The following is an 11,026-nucleotide window of genomic DNA, read 5'->3' on the forward strand; positions in this document are numbered from 1 at the left end:
TCAGGAAAGGAATGGGATCATAATCTTATATGTGTGTATATACCACAAAATGTTTCTAAAACCAAATCAAGGATGTCCTTACCAGATATACCAGCCATTAGGGTGTTGGTCATTATAGTTTACACACCTGGTAATAAAGGAAGAACAGTTAGTACTGGACACCTGGATGGCCAAAGTATACTTTTATTGAGACCATGAAATTTGTGCTGATTTGACCTGTTTCCATCAAACAATCACCTACTCACTACTCTCCACCATCATAATTTAAGCAAATATTTACTGAATGTCCACTCGATTCAAGACACTGAGAATATGGATAAATGTGACCCTACCAGACATGTTAAGGAGATAATTACATTGTAATAGATTTGATCCCAGAGTTATGAATCATGTTGTGTGTTAAGAAGGCAACATCTACCTTTTCAGGGCCAGCCTGTATAGGTATACAGTATTAGGTGGATAACCATTCCACCATTTTGTTTATTCAGAGATCTGGAGGCCTTTAAGATGCAAATTCTCCAGGGAAGGTTTATAGCCTCTGTTATCCTTTAGTGTCTGGGTAGGAAATAGCAGGCATGCAACACAGTTTATACAACTGGTAAGGAAAGAAGTTAGGCTCTGAGGAAATAAATGGGTGTGGCTCAGTGAGTTAGAGGTTGATCTTTCCATCCAGGATGGACAAATTATTTGTGTGGTTTAGACATAACTCAATCATTTCTGAGAGAAATTTTTAAAGGTCACACAAAAACAAAATTCACAGTGCGCTTTTTACGATGTTCAAATCCTCAGGCATAAGGACTCAAATGTAATTTATTCCAGGGTCCCTCTCCATGCCTGGTACAGTGCATTGAAAGTATATTTCCTGATGGAATTGTTTCCTGACCCAGTATATTGGCCACTATTGATGTACTTCACTGGAGCAGTGGAAACTGTTCAAAACAGTCCAATTAGCTTCCAAGGTGGGGCTATGCTTAATCATGTCTCCTTTCACCTTTGTTAAATAACACTCAGTACTTTGCAGCTTGAACAGTTCTTAAATGTCAACTAATTTATTGTTCACAGCATCCTTAAGGAGGCACTGTGCCATGCTACCAAACTAGTCAGAAATGACATTTTAACATAAGTGAAGCATCAACTTAAATCTTATATCCCAGTCATTTAAGACAAAAGACAATCACCCAATTTATTTTTATTTATTTATTAATTTATTATTTACTTATTTATTTTTGTACTTGTAGAGGGTTAAATGCATTGTTTAGGTATAAATGGCTGGGAAAAATGGTAAATGAAGTTTGTGTTTAAAAAGCACATCAATAAATACTTTTAGAATAATTCAAGACACATCCTTATAATGGAATATTATTCAGTTGTACAAAAGAATGAGGCTTATATGTATAATTTAAAGCATTCCTAAGTAAAATAATATATAGGACTCAATACTACATTTTATGTATTCCTTATCAGAATTACAACAATTTCACAAAATAATCATTATATAGTTGTATAGAATATACACCAAACCGTTAATAGGGCTTACTTTTCAGGCAGATGGTATTATGAGAAACTTTCTTTTTAATATTTCTGGGTTGTTTGAATTTTCATAATGTACATGCATTATTTTTGCAGCCAGAAGAACATTAAAATAAAAATATTATATAAAAAGATAAAGAACTCTTAAAAATGTAATAAACCACTTTACAGATGGATGTAGGTGAATTCTCTTGGTGTCCTTGCCCAGTTAAAAGAGCAGAAGGCCCTTGTTTCTGAATCTTGATGTCTAAATTCAGACATAGATGTTTCTTCTCCCCCATATTAAATATTTCCTTCTCTTATTTCCATTTAAAAGTATTCCATATACTTATTATACTTAAAGCCACTTCTAAATATCAACTACCTCATTTTATTTCTTAATTCTAATTTTTTAAAAAATATTTATTTATTTATTTATTTATTTATTTATTTCTCTCCCCTCTCCCACTCCAGTTGTCTGTTCTCTGTATGTTTGCTGCGTCGTCTTCTTTGTCCGCTTCTGTTATTGTCAGTGGCACAGGGATCTGTGTTTCTTTTTGTTGTGTCATCGTGTTGTGTCAGCTCTCCGTGTGTGGTGCCATTCCTGGGCAGGCTGCACTTTCTTTTGTGCTGGGCAGCTCTCCTTATGGGGCGCACTCCTTGAGCGTGGGGCTCCCCTACACGGGGGACACCCCTGTGTGGCACAGCACTCCTTGCGTGCATCAGCACTACGCATGGGCCAGCACCACGCGGGTCAAGGAGACCCGGAGTTTGAACCGTGAACTTCCCATGTGGTAGACGGATGCCCTAACCACTGGGCCAAGTCTGCTTCCCTAATTCTAATTTTTGAGGCGCTCCATATTTTCCAGTGCTAACAATTCTCCAAACTGACTTATCTAATTTTCTCTTTTTGATCCTGTGCACCCTCTGGTGGAGATTATGATGTGTAATAAAATGGCCAAGAAGCAGTTAGCGGAAGAAATGCAAAGTGATCATGGCATTTCAAAATTGACAGGCGCCTTTGAGATCCTTTATTTCACCCTTGGAATTTTATACATTGGACAACTGAAACCCAGAAGGGCAAAGTAAGTGAGGATGTAACTAGCTGGCCAAGGAATTTAAATTGGAATATGGGTCTTCTGACTCCTTGTGCTTCCTTCCTGGCACCACTATTTTTATGTCTTTCTCAGATTCAGGTTTTTTTTTGTTTTTGTTTTTGTTTTTAGGAAGTACCAGAGATTGAACCCAAGACCTTGTATATAGGAAGCAAGCAATCAACCACCAAGCTACATCTCCTCCCCAAGGAGAGTTGGGTTTTTTTCATTTGTTTTTGTTTTGTTCTTACAAGGTGCCAGGGACCTCGTACATAGGAGGCAGGCACTCAACCACTTGAGCTACACCCACTCCCTCAGATTCAGTCTTTAAACTGAACTTTTTTAATTTCTGAAAAAAAAGTAAAACAGTACCTGAATTGTAATGCTATTCTAGTTACTCAAATTTTAGAAGCAAAAATTTCAGTGTTCCAAAAGTTAAATTGAAAATGAAGTTATTACCCAGAGATTTTTACATGTTTGGTAAATTGGGTGTGATGACCTCAAAAAGGAAAAACCTTGGGGAGAAGTGAAAGCTGGCTAACATTTAAGGAAAACTTAAGAGCTCAAATTTTCTAAAAGTAGTAGTCCCACTTGTGGAGACAATGCATGTTTTACATCATGGTTAGACTATTTGATCTGTACTATCCTTCTAAGTGCTGAGAATCTGTGAACCCAAAATCAACCATAAATTAATTAACTTGATAAATTCAAGAAGAAAACTACAGAGTAGCACCAATGTCTGCTCTGCTACCATCCTTCGTTGTGCCGGGTACTTTTCTAAACGTTTCACTTGTACCAACTCATTTTCAAACTCACAATCCTATAAGGTAGGGTCACCCTATAATTCTCATTTTACAATTGAGGAAACTCAGGCATAGAAAGATTAAATAATTTGCACAAGATACTATAGCTAGAAGTGGCAGAGGCACAAATGAACCCAAATTGTCTGACCGTGGAGACAGTACCACACCGCAGTACTGTAACTGGGAACAAAACCAGCTCTTGCTGCTGATTTCCATGTGCAGTATTGCCTGAATGCATCCAAAATTTGATGTTCCAAAAATGCTTTATGACAGGCTTCTTTATCAGGGGCCCATGAACCCCCAAGAAGTCCATGGAAAGATTTCAGGGAGTCTGTGAGCTTGAATTGAAAATTCAAATAAATATTATTCTTGTAGGGATGTGTTGGTGTGGGTGTGATGGTTTTCACCTGACTGGCAAAGGGGCCTGTGGAACAAAAAAGGTTAAGAATCTCTGTTTTAAGGAAATATTGAAAATACAAAAATAAATTATAAATGTGAGCCTGGAGAATATTAGACAAAGAGAAGGAGCCAGGAATGAGGTTAATTTGTAAAATGAATGTAGTGAATCCCATGTATATGTTAGAAATTGGGCTTCAGATTTGGCTTGAGCTTTCTAGCAATTAGTAGGATGAAGGAGAGATTCGTTACATAGTGTCCTTTAAAATTAAAAAAAAAAAACAATGGTAATTGTTCACTAGATGTCCAACTATTCCTGTTTAGAGACCAGAGAAAGATTTATCCTGTGGGGCCTCATGAGGAGGACACTGTTAACCATGGGAACAATATTCTCCACAGCACTCTCAGAAAAAACACAACAAATTTTTATAGTTTTTTTTTTTAAATCATTCTTCAACCAAAGTGCAGTTCAATAATTTGGGAGAAGGTTAGGGTGCCAAATCATAACACCCAGAGATAGTGAACTGACCTAATTTATCTGGAAGTAAATTGTATAGTATCCATTCTAGAAGAATGTATCCATTCTAGAAGAATGGATAGAAAGTATATTCCTCAGGTTTTCCTCCAGGTATATAAGTTGCAAAATCCTTTGTATAATAAGGTCATATGTATGTTTTTAAAATTAGCTTACTTATATATATAGGTGTACAGCAATATACTTAGTTATTTCTGAGAGGAGATGGATTGGAGATGTAATAACCGGGGGTGGGGTTATCTACCATGTTTTATTTCATACTGTAAATTACTAATAGTATTCACCTCATATAAATAGAGCATAATAATGTATTATTCATGCCAAAAATGCTGTTAAGTAGAATGAGTTGGTTGGACCAGTAAAGTTATAATCTGATGTTTGAAAATAAATATAAATATAGGTAATTACAGATTTGTTAATAGTTTGTTTTTAAATAGAAAACCTAAATTGCTTTACACAATGCTTGGAACATAAAACTTGATTAATAAAACGGTTTTATTTCTGGCTAATCAGATACCTCCTCTCCCCAGACCGCTACCGGGGCAAACATTTCACTCCATTTTTCAGGTTTTTTACCTTAATATTCCCTGGCATTATAATCCAAATCTCCCTTTACTGCGTCTATTTTACATGTGGGCTTTGATTTGTGTCCTTTTCTGCCCTCTCATTTCTCAAGTTCATTTGGAGTAGATAGTCTCTATGGATCCCTCCAACTGGAATCTACTGTGTTTGTGTTAGTTTCCTGTAGCAGTATTGGTAGAGGATGAATAAGCTTTCTTCTGCAAGTAACATATTTTAACAGGAGACAATGCCTCAGACCAAAGAAGTGATTCTTGAAAATTTTCTTGAAAAAATGTACATAGAGAAAGAGAATGTTGTTTATGGGGAGACTTTTTATTCCACTCAGAAAACAGTATGCCATTCATTGCAGACATCACCCCATTAACACCTTGTGGTGGAAAAGATTTAAAATATTACCTCTCTCTTTATGTATTTACTTCCCTTTGCCACCTTCCAACAATCCCAGCCACTCTTGGTTACTCTGCCTTTATTTTCTGCTCTTTTGCATCTTATCTGAGGTGGTTTCTTGTTTTTACTCAAAAGCAATGACATTATATAATGACAAAGATAATAGTCACTTGATACAAAATGATGGCCATAAAAGTTTGTGTCTAAGTACCAGTTGAAATTCTGCCATTCATTTGTCTCAACTTCCTCACCTGAAAAGGAGACTAGTAGCCACGGTGGCTCTAAATTCAGCCTATAAAGTTCCTCAATACTCTGTTTTCCTGTTATAACATGTTGACTGGAGTGTTGGATTCAACATTTAAGTTCCTTTCCAATTAGGAATTTCTTTGCTTTATTATTCTGGGTCGAAAGGAGAAGATAAGAAGGTCAGAGAAGTCATGAAGTCCATAGTCAAGTAAGCATATACACTATCAAAAACATTATGTCACAAACACCAGAAGACAGAACAAAAATTAGGTCTAAATTTAATGCAGAGAAGCAGCAACAGGAAACCAAACAAAAGCTGAAAGAGTGATAACAACTTAAGCCAAATGCCAACAAGATGATCCATCAGAATGGTTCATAGGCCAAGATAAGCACCCCATCTGGCATGGCCTCTTACTCTGGAGCCAGTGCCCAGGGACACTGGCTTTAGGGTAACAAGCACTGATAATCAAAACAGCTGGCTGGTGGTGAGGGCTGCACCCAGGAGAAGGCGGTGCTTGGCAGAAGTGCTCTTCTGACACTCACACTAAATCACAGTGGGTTATGGTTATCGTTAATCAGCAGCAGCAGTATTCATGGGGCCTTATCCCCATTTCCAGAAGAGAATTCTGAGCACAGTGAGGTTTACAGACTAAAAGAAGTGAGAAAATTGCGGCTACTATTCATATAATAGTTCATATCCCCAAAACTTTGAAATATACACATAATCCAAGTTAGAATTTTTTTACTTTGCTTGTGTTTGAAACTGAATTATCCAGAAAACTGGGTCCCACTGTCATGGTGATTTATGGGTATGGACACAGCTGCAGATGAATTCATGATTCTTTCATGAAATGAAAGTACCCTTGAAACCTGAAGGGAGGAGAATGCAGTGAGCAAAAATATCTAGAAATCATTATGCCCCCTTATTTATTCAAGAAAGCTGGCCATAATGAAAATGTATTTTTTTCTGTTTTTAGAGAAATTGAGCCATTTGCATTATAAAACAACTTACTTTTTTTCTCTGCATGAATGCAGTGATCATTCGAAACTCATTTGGGACTTTTCAATGACTTGAGTCTTTTTTAATATTTGAATTTTTTAAATGCTGAAGAAAAACATGGAGTCTGCTATTTACTTACATTTCATTTTCTTCACATTGTAGGTCCGAGAGCACCAACTGAAACACATGTTTAGAACAATATAATCCAAACTTCTCATCAGCTAATCCTTTAATACAAACAGTGCCTAGAGACAATGTGGGTTTATATCATTTTGTTTGTTTTTTTAATTAAAAGCTCTGAGCACAGTCCATTTCAGTGCACAGAATTTTAATTGAAAAAACCTCTTAGTAGACTCTGAAGCTGAGCAGTGATAGAATATATATAACGTGATCCAGATTCCTATCCTACATACCACTATAGATATATTTGAAAACTCCTTTTGTTTTTCCTATAGGCAGATTTTGCTTTTTTTTAAAGGACTTTAGTGCATGTTGCATGTTTTTTCTTTGTTTTCACATTTTAGCTTATCTAGAGAAAGGAGATTTATTTATTTGTGAATGTTCCTTTCATGCAGAGGAACCAAGTTCCCTATATAAAAATAGAAGTCAATCCTATTACCATTAACGGATGCTAAATATATGCATGAAGGGTTGACTTTAATCCACTCTGGGGTGAGATTTAAAGTAACATGGCATCCCTGTTGAGATTTACATTCCTCTATCAGAGAAGAGGGAGAAAAATGATAACTTTGATTGCTTGCTTTGTTTTAAAAGATTCAAACCATTCTATCAGAATGTTCCTAATTCTCCCTGTTGGGTATCATAGGTTATACCTTCACACCACAAATTACAGACACAAGAACGAAGTCCTTGCTAGAGGTTTTGTTTACTTGTTTTTCCCCTTAAACTGAAACTTCTTCCTTACACAGTGTGAATATCTTCAATGTCATTTAAATTTGGCTTTAAAAACTACAGTGAAGTATTTATTTTCCTGGCCCATAATATGCAAATATAAATATAAGGTAGACATTCCAAAATTTTAAATGATAGATTTGAGAATCTTGTGGGTTCTTAATCTCTTTTTTTAATCTCTCAATGCCAAGCATATCTTCTCAGCACCTTATATTTACTCTGTGAAGTTTATCTGAGCAAAGGGATTTGAGAAGTTGCAGATAGAGCCATGAATTGGTCATCAGAGAGCATGGTAATGAACAATTTATAAGCAGAGAAAATGAGTTGCCTTCTCTTTTGCTAGAATGTCGCAAATAGATTTGCATATTAACAGAGGAAAATGAGCATTCAGATTTTGTCCATGAAGAAAGTTTATGAGTAGATGAAATCATTTGGGATCCAGCCCAACAGATAAACAAATAAAGGTGGCACTTCCTAGTCTTCTCAGGGTGCTGTACCTTAGCAAGGAGTACACAGTATTACATGATTACCACCGCACTGCCAATGCATTAGCTGTCAGACTTTGGGGTTATTATGAAATGGAGAAAAAGTCTAAATATATTTCAGACCTAAATCTTTCAGGTACAATGCACTCAAGTAACACAGATACAGAGATACAGGTATTAGATTGGGATGCTGGAGCAGAGAAACCAAAATAAACACCAAAATGGTTCTGTCCATGTCAGTCAGTGTTAAAATAACTGGCAAGACCTCATGTATGGTTGTTGGTGGCAGTAAATATTTCATAAATTAATCCAAACATTACATTTTGCTCTGTCAATAGCATTTTTTTAATTAAAAAGGAAAAAAGTCACAACATAGTAAAGTTAAGCAAAGGATAAATTTGCATTTATTACTTCAATAGCAATGGAACTAAATAAAGAAGAAATAGATAAGACTGATGTCATGGACCATTTTATTTTCTGTGTCTCTGGTGAGTGAATTATTAAACACCAAAGATGCTGAAAATATTTTCTTATAAGAAATCTTTTAAATGTGAAAGTAGTTAAGTTATCCAAAGAACATGTGAAAGTAGTTAAGTTATCCAAAGAACAAATCTATAACAAATCAGGTCTATAGAGAACCACTGAAAAACTTTTCCCAGAAAGAAAAATGGTTACCTGGAACAGTGGCAACATCCAGGTTCCTGGTTTTGAGATCACCGAGGTGAAACTGAAAAGCCTGGATCTCCACATACTTAAAGGAAAATCTGCTCAGGGATAGAGGTTTGCTGGCTTATGTTTTTCTCCCTCTTTCTCAGAACTTGTTAGTTTCTCTATGAGTTATGCTTCCTGCCAGGGCATGCATTAATGATGGCTCCTTGTGACTAGTAAAGTGCATGCTGGGGGAAGGAATGTTGGGTTCATGCTCAAAGGCACTGAGAGTTCAAGGATTTTAAGTTTAAGGTCAGAACCTTGGTATTGTTTGTCAAGGCCCTCAAACAAGGCTGACCTGCAAAGGTAGGGTCTGCTTACATAACTTTCTATATTCAAGTGCATGTTTTTTGCCCAAAGCATTTATGTTTTCTTTCCTTGTTTGCTATTATAGAGAACCTGGTATTTGGAACATTTATTCAGGTTTCTCCCCTTTGATCACCCTCTGTGCTCTTCTTTTCCTAGGCATCTTTTTAAGGCCCAGGTCAAACAAAACCTTGTGCCAAAAACTTTCCCTGCCTCATGTGATCACACATTACTTTTATTTATTTATTTATTTTTAATTAATTTTTTTCAATAAATACATATTGAACATTTATGTATTGTAACAATCTTCAGGACCATTTGGAGTTATAGAAACAGATACTCCACAAGGAGATTAAATAATGATGCTGCATAATTGTGTTTTCACTTTTAAAGCACATGCAATTCACCTGGGATTTGATAACATTTTTAGGATGCTAGTACAGTTCATTCTCAGTGTGGTGGTATCTGGAACTGTAATGAGGCTGCAGGATACTCAGTGCATAAGAGGCATCAGCTGTTCATAGCTGCAGGCAAGTGGCAGAATTTATAATACCTCACCTCATGTGATTATTCTACTAGGCCTACTAGTTGGAGTGGGGTTGGCATTTCTGCAGCCAGCATCCTACATATTTAGCAGCTAGAAACAAAAGAAAGATATATGCATCTCAGCTGAGGCATGGGTTAACCCAAGAAATGAGAAAAGTTAAGAATGAAATGATCTGCTGATTCAGATCACTGTTCTTTCAGTGCTGAGTTTGAGGTTCCTTCAACATGCCACTCCTTAAAGTCATCAGGTCTCCTTCAGGAGGTGCCTTGTGCCAAGTATATTTTGCTCTCCTTTAAGTGTGACATGATAAGACACAGTCCCCTTCAGGCTGCCCAGGCAGGCAGCGCATATTGTTTTATTATACTGTGTCATAGATCTTTTTCTACAAAAGCGTTTTTTACAGAAAGCACTCACTTGGCAAAAGGAATGATTGGCTGAACTAGTTAAATATCCAATTACAAAAGATGTCACAATAAAATACATCCAGAATTTTTTTAAAAAAGAAAAGAAAAACCCACAATTCCTTATCTGCAATTTTCATATCCAAAAAGCTCTGAAAACAAAGTTTCTTCATAAGTTTGATGGCAGACTTATTTTTTGGCAAAACCTGATCTGACACTCATTATAAGTATTTAGTTATTGGACTTTGTGGAGTTATTCATTCATTCATGACAGAAATGATATGTTTGAAAATGGAGTGCTTCTCTAGACCCTTTTGGAAATTTTATGCATGTTATATGTAACCTATTACTTTTCTAAAATCTGCAAACTTTTTACTCCAAAACACAATTAGCCCTAAGTTTTCAAATATAGGATTGTCAAGCAGTATTTCCCCAATTGTTAATGATATGGTGATTTTACCAAATCCAAAGATGGTATCAATAAATATGATATTTCTGTCCCATAGAATGTCATGAGGATAAATCCAGAGGAAAAGAAAAAAGACATGTTAGAACAGTTGCAGGAGTAAACACAGCCGCACAAAAAAGTTGCCACAGGAATGATCTGGCAAGTGATGTTGCTTTAAGACATTGTGTAACTAACAGTAGACTCCACAGATGGTGCACAGTGCTACACTGATAGTTGTCTGCCTGAAAATCACAAGTCCCACTCTTATGAAGTTTCTTTTAGGTGTAGTGCTTTAGGATTTTCCAGCCACTTATAAACATCAGACTCTCCCAGAAAGCTTTTTAAAATACCCATGCATGGGCCTTGCCCTCAGACATTCAGATTTAGTTGCTCTAGAGAGAGAGAGGCCTTGGCAACACTGCTTAAAAAAGCTCCTAGGTGACTTTAATGTGGTGATTCTGATGTACAGGCAAAGCTTTACAAAGTCCTAATACCCACGCTGTACCCCAGATCAAGTAAATCAGAAACTCTGGGGGTAAAGTCTAGACAAAATGATTTTTTTTAAAAGATGCTTGGGTGAGTCCAATGTACAGCTAAAGTTGAAAACCAAAGTTGCTTGGCTTAAGGATTAAAGGTGTCATTTTTTTTCTTCTTCCTGAACTGAGTG

General features: G+C 36.3%; 1 protein-coding gene across 2 annotated transcripts in view; it reads right to left on the reverse strand.

The window, feature by feature from the left end:
- TMEM207 (transmembrane protein 207) overlaps positions 1–8,745 on the reverse strand; it is a 30,677-nt gene extending 21,932 nt beyond the window's left edge. Inside the window, exons 1-3 of one of the 2 annotated variants that reach the window (XM_058295538.1) lie at positions 8,625–8,745; positions 6,692–6,729; positions 83–127 (exon numbers count right to left, since the gene is read on the reverse strand). In XM_058295538.1, coding sequence (XP_058151521.1) covers positions 83–127; positions 6,692–6,729; positions 8,625–8,699 — 158 coding nt within the window. In that variant the 5' untranslated portion in view covers positions 8,700–8,745. The remainder of the gene's footprint in view (positions 1–82; positions 128–6,691; positions 6,730–8,624) is intronic. The other variant, XM_058295537.2, reaches the window with a different exon arrangement.
- Positions 8,746–11,026: the final 2,281 nt, after the last annotated feature.

This window comes from Dasypus novemcinctus, chromosome 4 (genome assembly GCF_030445035.2).
Source record: "Dasypus novemcinctus isolate mDasNov1 chromosome 4, mDasNov1.1.hap2, whole genome shotgun sequence".
Lineage (NCBI taxonomy): Eukaryota > Metazoa > Chordata > Mammalia > Cingulata > Dasypodidae > Dasypus > Dasypus novemcinctus.